Here is an 18550-nt window from a genome sequence, read left to right on the forward strand (position 1 = left end):
AGAAAGGCAGAGTAGTGGTCTAAATGGAAAGTCAGTATGTTCCCCAAGAAAGCTGGATGTCAGATAATCCAACAGATCTCATGGTGCCTTACCATTCACTGCAGATGGATGAGGCCACCAAGAGATGGCGAGAAGTTATAACGCCATATGCCCAATACGTAGCTAAACAGTTTATTTAGTTAGAATAATAGGCACCAGACTACCTACTTAAAACTGGAGTAATTGAGGGCAGGCAGTAAGAGCACTCCTACTCCACAATCTGCCCGGGGATAGTATGGAATGGGCAGACGACACACTGCACTTAAGACATAGCTACTGATGCCTCAAGCCATCAGGGACTGTTAGAGGCAATTTACGTCTGAGATGTGCATTAAACTTTCCTCAAATCAGAGAAACTACTGAGTCTAAGGCATGGAAGAGTATTTAGTGAGAAGAGTCACTGGTAGGGGCAATAATAGGCCAGGGTGGTCATGAGAAACAGGGGAAGTACAAAATGATATACCATCCCTCCTGCCAGCTAAGTGTCTAAGCACTGCTACGGAAACACATGAGAGGTCGTAAGGTTTAACACTTTTGGTACTTTGCATTTCCCTTTGCTACTCTAACAATTTTTCAGGTAATCTCCCCTATTATAGTATATTATGTAGGCACTATACACCATTTATGTTGCCTGCTAATGCTTTTAGTACAAGTTTACTTAAAATACCCTTAACTTTTTAGAAGAGCATCACAGGTTTCAGGTCATTTGTTTTAATTTCTGTCCATTCACCATTTGTCTGCAGTTTGCCCAATTTACTTCTATTTACATAGTTTTACATTTTTTTTTCTGTGTACGCTACCTGCCTTAAAATCACAAAGATGTACTGTACATGTTAGGCTGATTAAGTAAGCAACTCTGTGTGAGAGTGTTCCCTGCAATTCACTGTTGTATCATCAAAGACTGGTTTCTTCTCTTGCACAGTAGGGCTGAAGGGCAGGCTTTGGCTTCCCATGACCCAAAAAACAGAGATGAAAGAATGAATTTTTTATCTGGAAATGTAAATTACAAAAAATAGCCTTAATTCTTATATCATTAAAATCGAACTACACTTGAATTGTTGAAAAACACAAAGTAAGACATTGCAGTAAGTGCTGTAAAATGTTCTTAAGGCAAGCAATAAAGACAGAAGTATACAAGAACAATGACATCCATTAAAACAACAAGGGTAATAAAAGGCACAAGCATTTTATAGTCATTAAAGTGTGATACATTCCAAAATACAAGGGCAGATTAAAAAAACACAAACCATATTATACAAAAATAGGCACATTTTGAACAGTTATCTGAAATGTACTGTATGCATGAAGGCACCCATTTCTTAGATTATGATTTTACAATTACGCAATGTAAAGGAAACAGAAAAATCACGCACCATCAAAAAAGCCAGCACCCACAAATTGATGGTCTTTCATTGGCACCCAGTCTATACATAGACACTGTCCACATGGATTATTATTGTTTGCCTGAAATGAGCCAACTTCCAAAAGGACTGTGCACTGGACCTATAGGGAGAAGAAAGATTTAAACATTTGATGACTACTGTTAAAGCACCATAATCATCTAGCTTCTGACCTCTTATTTAGATTGATATTTCACTGTCAGATGATACATTGTATTAAAAGACCTAGATTTTTGTTAGCCTATAAATTTCAAAACACAAAGAATATAATGCACTGCAATAACCTTTAAAATAACATTAAAAAAAGTGTTACAACTGTGTTATTTTAAACCTCTTGTGCGATTGTGGTGCAGTGATTTGTGCTGCCGCCTCACAGCTCTAACCATTTCATTCTTTCAAGAGAAAAGGATATATTTTACTATGTTAGCTATTTACTTACAGGTTGCATAATTAATCAGCTTTAATTATTCTGTTTAGGACATCTGACTCTTTAAAATGAACTCCTAATATAATGCAGAATTTTGGCCTTTCAAAATGGTGTATTTAACCACTGAAAACGAACCCTTACAGTCAAACTCAATTTACTGTTCAATCTACAGTACAATAAAATATATTTAAACATATGGCTGGATATGGTAGCCAATTATTTACTTAGCAAGACATTCTGGTACTTCTGGAAAATTCCTAGACATTTAAAGCCAGGCTATAATTACTAGTGTGTCCTCTATGTGCCCTGGGATTTTCTGCAATTGGATTGTGCCTGGTATATTCTCTGTGTGAAAAGCTTGGTGGGATTTTCACACTACATTTCCAGACAAAACTTTCACTTCATGATCCAGACGTTATTCTACTCAGTGGTATCACATATTGTGGGGCTCTTCAATCTAATGTGTTATACAATCAACAAGACTGTACATTATTATACATATAACAGGACCAATTACCCACCTTGCATATCATTTGATCTTCATTTCCAGATCCTAAAAGAGAAATACAAAGTTTACTTTATTCTTACATTTTTAAACACTTTCTCAAAAGGCAATTTTCATCCAACCATCCACCCATTATCCAACTCACTATTTCCTTACTACACGGTCATGGGGGTCTGCTGCAGCCAATCCCAGCCAACACAGGGCACAAGGCAGGAAACAAACTCTGGGCAGGGCGCCATCCCACCGCAGAAGGCAACTTTCAAAGTAATTAAAATTACAGTTTAACAAAATATTACAGACATTATAGAAAGATGGCAATGTGGTTAATTTTTCAGGCTTCTGGATCCAATATCCTGAATTTGTATTTTTTCTCAGTTTTTCTCTCTGTGGAATTTGCATATGTTTTCTTTCCCCTTCCAATAATGTTCATGTTTGTTGGACTGGTAACTCTAACCTAGCCTGGTGTAAAGGAGATACCAACCATGTACTCTTATAATTTCATTGCACCTAACAGTTAGAATTGGTTCTAGCCCACCCTGACCTTGAAATTACCGTGTCTATATGTCTTGTCTTTTTCTGTGTCGGCATGGATACTTCTCCAGCTATTCCGGTTTTTCTCCCTTACTAGAAAAGAGTGCCTTTTTGGCGAGTTTTCAAAAATAAACTGATCAAGTATGACTAGGCATGGGGTCACGAATAAATAAGGAGAAGAGCAGTTTTTCAATTCAATAGTGCAATCCTGCCTCATATGTTTCTTACTCATGCACAACTCTGATTTTCCAGAAGTATTTATTTTAAAATATTTTAGTATTACTGCAATATTACTGTTGTTCACCCATTCTATCATCTATTCTATGTTTTGTTATCCTACTTCTCCATGAAAACATCAGATTAAAAATTTTTCGCTGTCATTACAGCATATCATGTGGTGTTAAGAAACAATTAAAAAATATATATATTTTTTGGGTGGGGTACTCCTTTAAACTCAAATGATCCACAAATGCTACTCAGGGGAGTTCTTCATGGTAAAGAATGTCAAAGTTTTTTCACAGACCTGTTAGGGACCAATCAGTAACTATAGGAAATGTCTGATACAACAGATGGTTTAACCACTATTATGTCTAACTAATTAAACATTTGACACTGTGCAACTTTAAAAATATATAAAATACTTTTTAAAAACCATGCTTATATTAAGTTAAAAGGTGCACTAAAAAGTAATAAATAAGTCTCCCATACATCGCTTGTAAAATAAAAGGTGGGCGCTTTTCATCAATCAATCTTCAAAAAACACTTCTTTAAATCTTAGCAAAAGCGCCCACCTTTTATTTTACGAGTGATGTATGAGAGACTTATTTTTTAGTACACTTTTTAACTTAATATAAGCATGGTTTTTAAAAAGTATTTATATACAGTATATATACACATTAATATTTCTATCTGTTACTATCGCCATCTATTGGTGAAATCTTGAACTATTCTTCATATGAAAATTTCACTTCTTAATTAACATGGATTAATTGATCAATTAGTGAAACTGATTATTGATTCATGTATTGTCATCGGAAGTGAGTAAGTGTGCAAAATTTCAAGTCATTTGGACAATAGGAAGTGGGTTAATTATTGATTACAAGATTTGTAGCAGACAAACAGGTGAAGTTAAAATAAGTGTGGTAAGTAAAGATGAATGAATCATGAAGTGTGTACTTTTTGTTCACTTAACAATTGTTCACTAATACTGAAGATCAGAAAAAATGTGGGAGGTGCAGTGGCAGTGGTGCTGCCTTACAGTAAGGAGATTGGGTTAGCATCCCGTGTCCTCCCTATGTGGAGTTTGCATGTTTTCCCTATGTCTGCGTCAGTTTCCTCCCACAGTCCAAAGACATGCAGATTATGTGGATTGTTGAGGCTAAATGGGACCTAGACAGTGTTGGGGTGTGTGTGAATGTGTGTGTTTGCCAGCAATCGACTGGTGCTCTGTCCAGGGTTTGCTTCTGCTATCTAGGATAGACTCCAGAACCCCGTGGCCATGTTCTAGACTAAGCAGGTTAGAAAATGTATGTCTGTCTGACTGACTGACTGAAAAAAATGCTAAAAAGCAGTTAAGCAAGGCAATTTACTGCCACAGTAAATTAATTGCAAAATAATTTAAAACATCCTTTTTATTTTACTGAGGAAGTTGGGTTACTGTGGTTCCTTCCTTTCTCTGCTAATTTTGTCTAATATCTTCTATACTAGTTCATTTTCACCTGTGATCTGGTCGATAACAGAATTACAGAGCATGCTTATTTCCTCACGCACACAAAATGTAGTCTCAAATGTAAACCTATCAGAAGGCTGACTAAGCCTTTGCAGATTGACAGCCTCTAGAAAGCAGGTTGTCAGGTACTAGGATGAAATTCATAGCTTCAGACACTAACAACTGCGTAGCGATGCATCTTTTTTGTCATTTCAATTATAGATCCTTGTCTGATGAAAACGAGTTAGTAAATTATCACAGCTAGGAAAAAAAGAGAAAGGCTTCTTACTCAGACAATAGCAGTGTTTGTAATTATCTGACTGAGCCCAACTGGATATCACTTTGTAGCCTGGTAATGATGCTCTTTTATAATTTAACTCGTGGCCATCCATAAACTGAATTTCAGAATCAGTAAGTATTTATGTTTAATAGTTGTCTTATGAAAACAGTCCAGAAAATCAGTGCAATAAGATATCATGTTCTGTTTATATTTGTTCTAATTAGAAACCAAAACATGTCTTAAAATTGTAGCGTGCACTGTTCTTTAAAGAAACAAGAACAATCCTAAAAAAATAAACTTGTTATTAAATAACCTTGTAGTAGAGTTTACCATAAATATTATTAATTGAATACTGCGGATCAGATTTACTACAAAAAGCTGATCGCATACTACAGTCATTTTGTTGGTCCATGAATAATGACACACTTTTGTCTGCCAAAATGATTGTAAAGATTTCTAGTATTAATTAACCTCTGTAAAGTTTCTCTTATCTCACAAAGCCACAGCATGACTTTCCAATAACGGTGCCATAATGCTAAAAGAGGATAAAGCGCTCGAATACAGTTTCAATGAAAGACCTTAGTGAAAAGTCAAGCAAAATGACACCTTTTATTGGCTAACTAAAAAGATTACAATATGCAAGCTTTCGAGGCAACTCAGGCTCCTTCTTCAGGCAAGATGTAATGAAAAACCTTTAATAGCAATCAATTTTATAAAAGAACTCTGTTCTGTTTTATAATGAGAAGTGCAGTAAAAAATAAGATGCATCAAATATTTTCTGACCATTTATTTGTTATAATTCAGAATAAAAAAGAAGTTACATATTTCTTTTTTTATTTTAATTCTGCCTAATTAAATACAGATGAAGAAGCCAGAAATATTTTTCATTATTTTGGCAAGAGTTTATTTTTCAAAAGAAATTTCAATAATACAAATTAAGTTATACTAGAATGACATCTTCTATACATTATATGGTACTTGAGGAAAGGTCCAACAACGGCAACAGTCACAAAATCTAGCAATCTATACATCTGGTCTCATGAGGTGCAGAGTCTAGTAAATGTGTGCAGGATTACACTCTTAAGACTTCTAAATAACATAACATTCTGAAACCTGCTTTAATCAAATTATTTTTTTTTTTCTGGAGACTATCCTAAAATGAAACCAAACCTAGGCAGAACATAAGATGGTAAACATAAACACACATTTCCTAATATATTGCATTCCTGGGATTGCAGATATAACCACTTTTTTATTTCCTTTTGTTGCAGTAAAGGTAGTACCATATTCATGATCAAATCTGGTTTGTTTTAAAATGTTACTGGGCTCCCTTTGCTACTTTTGGGATGCTTTGTATTTGTCCTGGGGTTTTCCCCATCGTAGGGGAAATTGAGGTCACAGCTGCACTCGGGTCCCAATTCGGGTGGTTTGTCGTGTGGTGGGTTCAGCAACACGCTGTACTCAGTGCATGCTCCCAACCTCCTCCTCCTCCTTTACAATGACATTTGTTTTGTAGACATGCTACTATTTTTGTGTATTATGTGTTCTCTAGTTGCCTCCAAAATGCTATGGGAGGACAAATGAAATATGTGGACATGACGTCATATAAAAGTCAGCATCTTAAACTTCGTGGCTGTCCAAGATTGTGTAATTCTGGACTATCCAGCTTAATTTCATCATTACTACTTCTTTCTGGCTCTAGACTTTCATCTTGAATTCTGACTACAATTTAGTCTAGTGTGTTTGCTTCAACATTCTGATCAGCTGCTTTTGCAACTATGAAACTGGTCAGTTTAAAGACTATATTTAATCTCCTGATTCTTTATTTCTATATACTGCCACAATCTCATCCCATGACTAAATAACATGGAAATTTCCTGTCATGTTTTCACTTAGTTCTCAACCCTGGTTTAAGTGTAGTTTCGTTTTTTCTGATCTTTTTGTTATTCGATAAATACTATTATTGACTATTTTGCACCACTGGTTAGGTTTTTGCCCTTTTGTATATTAGTCTATTATTTATTTTATGCCATGCCTATTGCTTTATGTATTAAGTATTCAGTATGTATGCATTATGTTTAGTTTTGTACTTGTGCATTTAGCTATGTGCCCTGGCGCATTTAAACAGAGTTTCAATATATTTCCCAGCAGAGGGTCAGGGCTTCCAGATTTTCTTTGTGTTTAGTATTATAGTGTGCAATTATGCTGTATATGGTTTTCTTGATCTTTTGTTATAGTCTTATTGTTTACAAATTTGGGATATGGACTTGTTTTTTTGTTCGGGGTTACCTTTAAAACACAACCTTTTGGGCATGTACTTTATTTTTTGAAAATACTTTTCTTTGTAATAGACTTTCAAACTTTTGAAGGTTTACTTGATTATTTTTTGAAGCAGAAGTTTTTAATATTTTCCTCTCCTCCTCTTGAATATTTCTTTAGGATTGTTAAGAATCCTTTTGAGTATGGACTCTCCTTTACTCATGTCTTTTGGTTTAAGGAAAAGGCCAATTGTGGAAGTCAAGTCTCTGAATTGCTGGGGCAAAATTTTTGAGGCAATGCTTCATTTTAGCATTTTGAGTTGAAAGATCATAAGTAGGAAACTATAAGGCTCTGTTTTAAAGGGCTTGGCCTTGTTTGTGTATTTTGTTATATTTTGGAAAAGAATCTTATAACAAGCACATTTGCCAAGGGTCTATGTGGGTTTTTCTCCAGTTTTCGGCTAACATGACAAAGGTGTATGTGCTAGTTTCTTTTGCATTGAGGTGCACACTTGCTGCCTCTTATCTCTGTGAAAAATGTTATGCTAAACTTTCGTTTACTTCTCATTTTCTTATTGTTTAGAGCAAATGGACAAAATTATTTGTCATTTAGCAGCATCCAAAATACATACACAGTGCTAGAAGGAAATGTGGACAAAGCTAACACCCTGAACCAATTTTTTTTTTACAGATTTACAACCTTCTTCTAATGATCAGTCTCCCAACACCATCAACTCCTACTATATCAAATGGAATGGCCAGTGACAAGTCCACCTGTGACCATCAGTATGGGTTTCCACAACTTAAGACCAAGTAAGACATAACTGAGGAAGCCACACACTGGAAAAGCTGCAGCACCAGGTGGAATCAATCTTTGAATGTTTAAGGCCTGTGCTGACCAACTTTGTGGAATCCTCTGTCACCTGTTCAGTCTGTCCCTAAGGGTCCAGAAATTTCCGCTTTAAAAACATCCTGCATTATTCCTCTTACAAAGGCAGGTACCTGTTTGCATAATGACTACCAACCAGTGGCATTGACGTCTCACATCACGAAGACAAACATGCGGATGAGAAACTGAATCTCCATACCAGATTGATTGAGGCCCAGATTACCAATGACTGCCACCGATGCTACTGTCCAGCAGGGTATCTACGGCGGAAACTACGTTACTGCTTGGCAAAGAAGGTGAAGAAGAACGAAAGAGGGAAAGCGTGTTCAAATATAATGGAAGGAGTACGGGAAAGTATGTGGATGGAAATTGCTGACAAGCAGGAAGAACGTAGATATTAAATCACAAAGTAGCAGGCTGCAGAAGCTATGAAGAGGATGAAAAGTGGAAAACCAGTTAGCCTGGACAATATACCAGTGGAAGCATGGATACATTTAGGTGAGATGGCAATAAAGTTTCTAACTAGATTGTTTAACAAAATCTTGAAAAGCAAGAAGATGTCTGAGGAGTGGAGAAGACGTATATTATTACCAATTTCAAGAATACGGGAGCTGTGCAGAGCTGCAGTAACTACAGGGGTATAAAGTTGATCAATCACACCATAAAGATATGGGAAACAGTAATGGCTGGAGGGAGGAGAGGCAGTGATGTGTGAGCAGCAATAGGATTTCATGCCAGGAGAGTGTACTATAGATGTTATGTTTGCTTTAAGAGTGTTAATGTAGAAGTACAGAGGAAGTCCGAAGGAACTGCATTGTGTTTGTGGGCTTAGAGAAAGTGTATGACAGGGTGCCAAGACAGGTGTTATGAAGAAGGAGCAGTAACATATGTGAGGGTTGTACAGGATATGTATGAGGACAGCGTGACTGTGGTAAGGTTTGTGGTTGGAATGACAGCCTTGTTCAAGTTGAGAGTGGGATCACATTAAAGATCGGCTCTGAGCACTTTCCTGTTTGCAATGGTAATGGACAAGTTGACAGATAAGGTCAGACAGGAGGCTCTGTGGACTATGATATTTGCAGATGACATTGTAATTTGTAGTGAGAGTAAATAGCAGATTGAGGCAAACATGGAGAGGTAGGGAATGAGAGTCAGTAGCAGTAAGATGAAGTACAGTACATGTGTATAAATGAAAGGGAAAGTGTTGGAAGGGTGTGAATGCAAGGAGCAGAGGTGGTGAAGGTTTCAAATCTTAAATACTTGGGTTCAAGAGTCCAAGGCAACAGAGATTGTGGCAAACAGGTGAAGAAGAGAGTGCAGGCAGGGTGGACAGGGAGGAGAAGAGTGACAAGAGTGATTTGTGAAGAGTAACAGCCAAGAGTGAAAGAGAATCTACGAAACAGTACTGAGACCAGCAAGGTTGTATGGTTTGAAGGCAGTGGCATGGTGGCACTGACGAAAAGACAGGAGAGACAGCTAGAAGTGGCACAGCTGAAGATACTCCAAGTGAAAATCATAGTGAAGGCAGACAAAATTAGAAATAAGTCTATAAAGGATATGATGACCAAGTGAGAGAGGCTAGACTGAGATGGTTTGGGCACATGTACAGGAGAGATGAGGGGTACATCATGAAAAGAGGAAGGCCAAATAGGATATTTATGGATGTGGTGAGGGAGGACATGAAGGCAGTTGGTGTGGCAGAAAATGATGTAAAAGATAGGGATACTGATGAACTGCTGTGGTAATCCCTAAATGGGAGCAGCCAAAAGAAGATCATGAAGACAATTAAGAGGCTGGCCCTGGACTATATGAGCCTTTTTGTTGTAGACCAAAGAAGGTTTATTCTCACCTGGTCAAAGCTTTCAGCACTGTAAATATCATGTTTTTTATTTCTCCTGTACCTTCAGTACCATACAGTCATCTCTGTTAAGGGGTAAGATCAGAGATATGCATATGGATGAGCCTATAACATCTAGGATAATGGACTATCTGTTGGGTAGACCACAGTTTGTGAGACTCAAGGACTGTGTTTCTTATACAGATATGAGGAACACTGCAGCATGGCATGGCACAGTCTTGCCTCCTTCTTTTCTTCACTCTGTACACTTCATACTATGAATATAATACCAGATCATGTTACTTGCAGAAGTTGTCTGATGACTGTGTATTTATGGGATGTATTTTAAGGGGGATGAGATACAGGAGTCGGGTGAAGAACTTTGTTTCTTGGTACAGAAAGATTAGTCTGCATCAAATAGCTTCTATGTTCGATCACTGACTCTCCCCTCCATCTGTAAAATTCTCTACTAACTAATGATTTATTTAAAGCAGCAGACTGGGTGAATCAGTATAAAATTCTATAAGATCTTAGAGCAGCGTTTGATATTTCAAGCATGATATTCTGTTGTCCAGAATGGACAGCATCATGGGTATTTCTTGCACTGTCCTTCAGTGGTTAAAGTCATGTTTGACTGACAGGCAAGAGGTTGTTAGCCTTGTCCATTTTAGCACCAGTCACACAAGGAGTTACTCAAAGTACTCTCCTTGGCCCACTGCTGTATCTATATGCTTCCCCTTCACCAAATTATTTGTAGCTTTGGACTGGGTTATTATTTTTATCTGGATAATATTTAGATATTTTAATGTTAAAAGTAGACAAGCACTAGAGTTACCTTACCTCACAACTTTCCACAGTGAAATTAAAAGATGGATTATGCATCAACTCTTTAAAATAAACTAATAAAACATAAGTCTTGCTAATTGGAACTAAACCAATCATTCTTGACAATGATATCATTGTGATTCTATGTTCTATAAGGAATTTTGGTGCCTGTCTTTATTCATCTGTTTCTTATTCAATCCACATAAGTTACATTAAGAAACATTCTTACTTCCACCTCTACAATGCACCCCATTTTTGCTCCTCCTAATCCTCCTTTTCTGACATGAGGAAACTTGTCCATGTTATTATTGCATCCTGCATTGACTATTGTAACCTCCTACTGGCAGGTGTCCTTTGTAATCGTTCCCCTTAATTCAAAACGTGTGCTCTATAGGTGACAGAGCGCCTTCAACTCTGCTGTGCCAAGGCTTTAGAATGGCCTTCTTAAATTAATTAGATAATCTGATTAAACATGTTCTTTAAAAAGCAATTTAAAAAACATTCAACTTAACCTGACACTCTGACCTCAGTTTATCCTCTCTGTCCAGGTTCCCAGGAGAATATGCTTTTTTTTTTAGTATATTGTATTAAACCCAGAGGGGAAATTCTCTTTTTCACAAACCTCAACCTACTCAGAATTTTACGGGCAGTGCACAGGGTCAACTATTTTACACTTATTTCATATTTGCTTATGAGTTTATTGTAGTTTATTGTATTTTTATGTTCTACTCTGGTTTATTGTCCGTTTCTACCTCAGAACTCAGTGTTTACTGTATTTACCGTTTATTTAATGTTTAATTATATCTTTCTTTACAATTGTTTACTTCTAATTTGCTGAGAATGGCTTTGTGCATGGGAGGTAAAATATAAATAAGACGTATTATTATCACTATTACTATTATTAATGTATCAAAACTTTAAGCTGAACCTGCACCAGTAAGCAACGGGATTGGTCAGACTCTAAAATCGATTAAACATTCATAATGGCTGGAACTTGCATAGAAGTCTTCACTTGAAGCCCATTTAACTTGCCAATATTATGCTAGTGGTTCAATTTAGCAACTAAAGTTTATTGCATAAAATCAAACAAAGCACCTTATACTTTTATAAATTAATATATTAGGAAAATATTCAGTGTATAAAATGCACATGTACAGTATCTCTCTTATAAAGCAACATCCAAACTGCATTTTAAACCTGAAAGTCTACCCATCATGATCAATCAAATGTGGGATTTTCTACATTATTACAAAACTGGCAAATATAACAAAGGCATGTATAGGTGATAACTGGGAAGAGGTCAGTAAAAAACCACTCAAAATAAATTTTTAATCAAACAATTATTTCAATTGATATTGTTTATTCTATATCCTAGCTTTCTGGGGAGAATATCTTATACTGAATTACATGTGCTGCCTATACAGAACAATTCATCATGTTAGGATATATGGCAGAAAGACAAAATTTTTCTTCTTTTCTTTCTAGTAATTAATTTTAATCCTTTCCTGGTCACGCACACATGAAAAATAATGTCTGTTTGGGATCACTGGGTACAGAGTGTAGAGTACATTAATCACTGTAACAATGTGAGGACTATACCACATAAGAAATACGAGAACAGGACAATCTTCACTTGTTAAAAGATAATATCAACTTAGAAGAAGATTTTTTAAATGTTCCTTTAACTTTAGACACTTTGGCCAAGACAAGAAAGCATGTCTAATTTTATCAGCTTACAATTAAAACAACAACAATATATTATACAAATATTTTCATAGGCATTGATTTTATTTTTTTTAGAAAAATGACACAAAGGTAAAATGGGAAAATGCTGCCATTTAGAAAAAATATTAATATATATGTAAGTAGCATCCAAATCATAGGAGTCAATGTTAGTAAATATTCACTACCTATAGCAACTTTCTTTTTCAATAAATTCACATGCATTACATACAGTACTTTATTTTTTTTAAAACATACTTTATATTTTTTTCATGATATCTTTGCTTTAATAGCAGATTATAATCTTTTGTTGTATGCCTTTGTTATACACTGCTCAGAAAAATTAAAGGAACACTTTTTAATCAGAGTATAGCATCAGGTCAATGAAACTTCTGGGATATTGATCTGATCAGTTAAGTAGCAGAGGGGGTTGTTGATCAGTTTCAGCTGCTTTGGTGTTAATGAAATTAACAACAGGTGCACTAGAGGGGCAACAATGAGACAACCCCCAAAACAGGAATGGTTTAACAAGTGGAGGTCACTGACATTTTACCCTCCTCATTTTTTCTGACTGTTTTTTTTTACTAGTTTTGCATTTGGCTATGGTCAATGTCACTACTGGTAGCATAAGGTGATACCTGGACTCTACAGAGGTGGCACAGGTAGTCCAACTTCTCCAGGATGACACATCAATATGAACCATTGTCAGAATGTTTGCTGTATCTCCCAGCACAGTCTCAAGGGCATGGAGGAGATTCCAGGAGACAGGCAGTTACTCTAGGAGAGCTGAACAGGGCCGTAGTAGATCCTTATCCCATCAGCAGAACTAGTATCTGCTCCTTTGGGTAAGGAAGAACAGGATGAGCAATGCCAGAGCCCTACAAAATGACCATCAGCAGGCCACTGGTGTGAATGCCTCTAACCAAACAATGAGAAACAGACTTCTTGAGGGCAGCCTGAGGGCCTGACGTCCCCTAGTGGGTCCTGTGCTTACTGCCTGGCACCATGGAGCTTGATTGGCATTTGTCACAGAATACCAGAATTGGCAGGTCCACCACTGGCGCCCTGTGCTTTTCACAGATGAGAGCAGGTTCACCCTGAGCACGAGACAGATATGAAAGGGTCTGGAAAAACCATGGAGTTCCTGGCAGATCCTGAAGGATAAAGGAATTGATACCATTGACTGGACCCCACGCTCGCCTGACCTAATCCAATAGAACACCTCCGGGACATTATGTTTTGGTCTATCAGACGCCACCAGGTTACACCTTAGTCCTGGAACTTAGTGATACCCTAATCCAAATCTGGAAGGAGATCCTCTAGTACACCATCAGTTGTTTCATTACAACCAGGCCGCAACGTTGTCAGGCATGCATACAAGTATGTGGGGGCCATACAAACAACGGAGTACGATTTTGAGTTGCTGCAATGATCATTTTTTCACTTTGATTTTCGGGGTGTCTTTGAATTCAGCCCTCTTTAGGTTTATAATTTTCATTTCCATCAAACAATGTGGCATTCTTTCGTTCCTAACACATTACCAGTCCATATTAATATAGATATCCAGCATGATTTTTTTTTCTTGTTGAGATCTGATGTGCTTTTTTAAAAATTATAAATCTCATAGAAACTTGGCATGTGATAAACCAATGTGGCTTCAACTATACAAGTGTTTAGAATTATATTGGAATATGAAATGTCCACCAGAGGATTAATTTGACAACTCAGAATTGCTTTGAAAAACTAATTTATAAACCCAGACATCATTACTATGAACATGAAGAGAAAGCTAATAAGCTTTTAGCTCAACAAATTCACAAGCAAGAAGTGCGCAATGCAATCTCAGTAATCACCAATACAAATGGAGATAAAATCATCGACCACAAAAATATAATGCACACTTTCAGAGACTACTATAAATCCCTATATATTACTGAGTTTAAAGAAGACAATGCACAATCTAATGCATTTCTGGATACATTACAGATACCACAAATAGACGCTTTTAGTACGGAAAAACTTGATAAACCTCTGCCGTTATCAGAATTACTAGATGCTATAAAGTCACTTCAAGTCGGGAAAGCAGCAGGCCCTGATGGCTACCTTGCAGAATTTTATAAGAAATTCTCCGCTCAGCTAGCTCCCCTCCTATTAGCAACATATACAGAAGCTAGAGACAACCAAACTCTTCCTCAAACTTTTCGCCAAGCACTAATCACCGTTTTTCCAAAACAAAATAAGGACTTATTGCAAAGTGCATCATACAGACCAATTTCACTTCTGAAAAGGGACGTTAAAATACTCTCTAGAATCATAGCTAGAAGGATGGAGAAAGTGCTCCCCTCGGTAATATCAAACTGGATTTATCAGGGGCCAACACTTATCTTCAAATCTTCGACGCCTGTTTAATGTAATATACTCACCAACTAAATCAAACACCCCAGAAATATTATTATCATTGGATGCAGAAAAAGAATACCTTTTTACTAAATTGGAGAAATTTGGGTTTGGCCCGAACATTTGTGCATGGATCAAATTACCGTATACCAATCCAGAAGCTTCAGTTTGTATCAACAACATTTGTTCAGACTACTTTAAACTAGAACGTGGTACTAGACAAGGATGCTCCTTGTCACCGCTACTGTTTGCAATCGCCATTGAACCACTGGCAATACATTGTCGAAATACTGATCAGATAAAGGGGATTATCAGAGAAGGACTGGAACAGAAAATTTCATTATATGCAGATGATATGGTACTGTATATATCAGACCCACAAAATTCTGTGCCTGCAGTCTTAACAGCACTCGCAGAATTTCAAAAGATCTCTGGTCTCAGAATTAATCTGAATAAAAGTGTACACTTTCCAGTGAATTCTCAAGTATATAATATTAGATTAGACACCCTACCTTTTATCGTTGCAGAACAGTTTGAATACCTAGGGGTAAACATCACAAGTAAACATAAAGCTCTTTATCAACAAAATTTCGCCATCTGCATGGAAAAAATTAAGCAAGACTTGCATAGATGGTCAACCCTTCATCTCACTCTAGCTGGAAGAATTAACACTGTTAAAATGAATATTCTTCCTAAGCTCCTTTTTTATTTCAAAACATCCAATATACATCAATAAATAATTTTTTAAGCAATTAGATTCAACAATAACCTCATTTATTTGGAACTCAAAACATCGACGCATCCAAAGAGCAACTCTACAAAGACAAAAGGCAGAAGGCGGCATGGCTCTACCTAACTTCCAGCTTTATTACTGGGCAGCAAAATATACAAGCGATAAAAACCTGGACACAAATAGAACATACACAGGCTTGGTCCGCAATAGAAGTAAAATCCTGCAGTACTTCTTTATATTTCCTGCTCTGTGCCCCAATAAACGCAAGTTAATCGGCAATATACAAATAACCCAATTGTGCTTCACTCACTTAGAATATAGAACCAATGTAGAAAGCATTTTAAGACAGAGAAGCTTTTATCTGTGGCACCTTTGCAAGAGAACCACCTCTTTCAACCCTCGCTAACATATGCAGTTTTTAATATCTGGAAAAAATTTGGGATTAACTTCCTTAGAGATCTTTATATAGACAATGTCTTTGCATCCTATGAACAATTACATTCCAGCTATACATTTCTTTCACTATCTTCAAATTAGGAACTTTGTTAAACAGAACCTTCCCAATTTTCCTCATCTTGCACCCTCATCCATGCTGGAATAAATATTGCTCAATCTCAAGGACTCAGACACCATCTCTTTGGGGTTCTTCCAGAGGGGTTTAAAGTGGAAAAAGACAAATTGTGATTGCATTCACTACACTTTTGGCACGCAGACTTAATCTGCTAAACTGGAAGAAGCCAAACTCTCCTCTTTTAAGTCAGTGGGAAACCGATGTGTTATACTATTTGAAATTGGAAAAAATCAAATACTCAGTTAGAGGATCTGTACAGACTTTTTTCAAAACGTGGCAGGATCTAATCAGTAATATTTTAAAATAAGCTCTTAAAGCACAGAGGAAACAATTATTTCCGTATTTCTTTGTCTTCTGCATTCATCTCTATTGGCTTATCAAACCTGTTAATTCAGGTATGTTTACAAGCCTTAAATTTTACGCCGTTTGCCTTGCTCTCTCTCTCAGGGGTGGGGGTCGACTTGTTCTTAACTCAATTATACTTTTTGTAAAAAAATTGATTGATTTGTATGGAATGATTGCAATAAAACTTCAAAAAAAAAAAAAAAAAAAAAAGAATTGCTTTGAATATACTTGCATTTACTTTGCCCTTTAAGAGAGTCATGCATTGCTGTCATGCTCCAATTGGGAAAAAAAAATGTAACAAGAAGTTCCCTTGGCAAAAGTGTCAGCCAAAGAATTAATAATAATACACACCACTTTTCCTATAAAAGTGAAATTTAAGGTATAATAAGGGTTTGATCCACACCAACTCAACTTCAGTATCACTTTGAAGTTTTCTGGCAGACTGTTTTTGACAAAGAATCCTGCTCCTAACTTGATTGACATACAAAATTAAATTATCAGGAGTTGTTTGTCAGTTTTTCATTTCATCTTCAATCAATGCTCAGATATCATAATAAATGTGTTTTTTGTTTTCATGTACAGTTGCCCCAAGTTGTTACTGTCTCTCTCTGATGCCAACATAACCTTTTCTAGATTGCCACAAGACATCAATAAGATGAGGAGTCACTGAAACTTCATCCAAATGTGCCTCAAAAGTCATTGTGATCTCTTTTTCAAGCCAAGGAAACAAAATTATTGTTTATCTCTCTCTTCCAAGCAGTTTTATACATTACATCAAGTATAATAGGAGAACCCTGCTTTCAAAATAATTTGTATCCCTAATTTACTTATGTATATTCATTCATTCATTTTCTAAATAGTTTATCTAGTGTTTTGTTTTGCCAGCTATGTAACTTCAGACCTCTACTGCACAAGATAATGATTTACTGAAAAACAAAAGCAGACTTCACTTTTGCTTTAGGTTGCACATCCAAATACAGTAAATTAATGTATAAGAAGCTTTCTGCAGGATGTTCAATCAGCCACCATAGGCCCTAAATTTATGGTTGAACAAGAGTTTATGCTGGTTATATCAGACATATATTTTATTACTGCATTTTTATTATGATTTCACAAGTGTTTAATGTGAAAGACTCAAATGTTCAGGCAGGAGGTATAGCCAAGATCAGCAAAGCTTAACCATCCAACCCTCAGATGTCTGATTTCCTCTCCACTGTTGTTAACCGAGCATATCTCAGGTCTTGCTGTAAAAGAAACTTACAGTAACATAATTTATACATTGAATTCTGTTTCATTAGTTATTTTTTCTAAGTTACTATTACGTTTCTATGTAATAAATATGTGAAGGCATTCTGGACCTATACATAGTGAAGACAGAAAAACAAGTATAAGCTGTACTGAATTTAAATTAAACCTCATCAATGAATATGAAAAATAAATATGAATCCACAATTTTTTGTCAATTGACGTCAAAAATTTTTGGAAATCTATAATTAGATTAATAGGGATGAGTTAACACAAGCTTTTAGTAAGTTTTTTTTTTTTTTTAATTTTCACAATTTGTATGTTCGTCATTCTTCTGAAATATGTGAAAGATGAACTGGCACTGCTTATGGAAGTAAAATAGGTGATCTTTCATGAAATAAAAAAAAAGAAAAATATAAATCACAACTTCTAAGCATAATTTTCAAGTTACAACAATATGGACATTTACAGTGTAGCTATTTACGAAAAGTCAAGAATGGATAAGAGAATGATACACACACTGAAGTATTAATTAAATAATTTAATTTCACAAAACCTATTGACATCATTCATAGTGCTACTAGTTTTAATAGACTGGACTATACTCAGTCTCCATACTTGTTTCTCTTCTAGATGCTATGCCCTTAATAACTTTTTTTATTTTATACAAAGGAAGGAGAAATTGTAAAAAACAATGGGGCTACAAGCTGAACTCCAGTTTTATCCTTTTTTCACCTCATTGTCATTAATAAAAATAGATTTACTGGGCAGAGGCTACTGCATGTTACGCAAAAAGGTAGCATTCAAAATGTTATGTACTTTGTGATACCCACGGACA

At 36.1% G+C, this 18550-nt stretch overlaps 1 protein-coding gene across 2 annotated transcripts in view; it reads right to left on the bottom strand.

Annotated features, from left to right (window-relative positions):
- Nucleotides 1-18550, bottom strand: part of gtf3c2 (general transcription factor IIIC, polypeptide 2, beta) — a 177686-nt gene that overhangs the window by 62391 nt on the left and 96745 nt on the right. For both annotated transcript variants that reach the window (XM_039749019.1, XM_039749020.1), the window contains exons 11-12: nt 2388-2419; nt 1413-1542 (exon numbers count right to left, since the gene is read on the bottom strand). In XM_039749019.1, coding sequence (XP_039604953.1) covers nt 1413-1542; nt 2388-2419 — 162 coding nt within the window. The remainder of the gene's footprint in view (nt 1-1412; nt 1543-2387; nt 2420-18550) is intronic.

The sequence above is a fragment of the Polypterus senegalus genome, chromosome 3, assembly GCF_016835505.1.
Source record: "Polypterus senegalus isolate Bchr_013 chromosome 3, ASM1683550v1, whole genome shotgun sequence".
In the NCBI taxonomy this organism is placed as follows: domain Eukaryota; kingdom Metazoa; phylum Chordata; class Cladistia; order Polypteriformes; family Polypteridae; genus Polypterus; species Polypterus senegalus.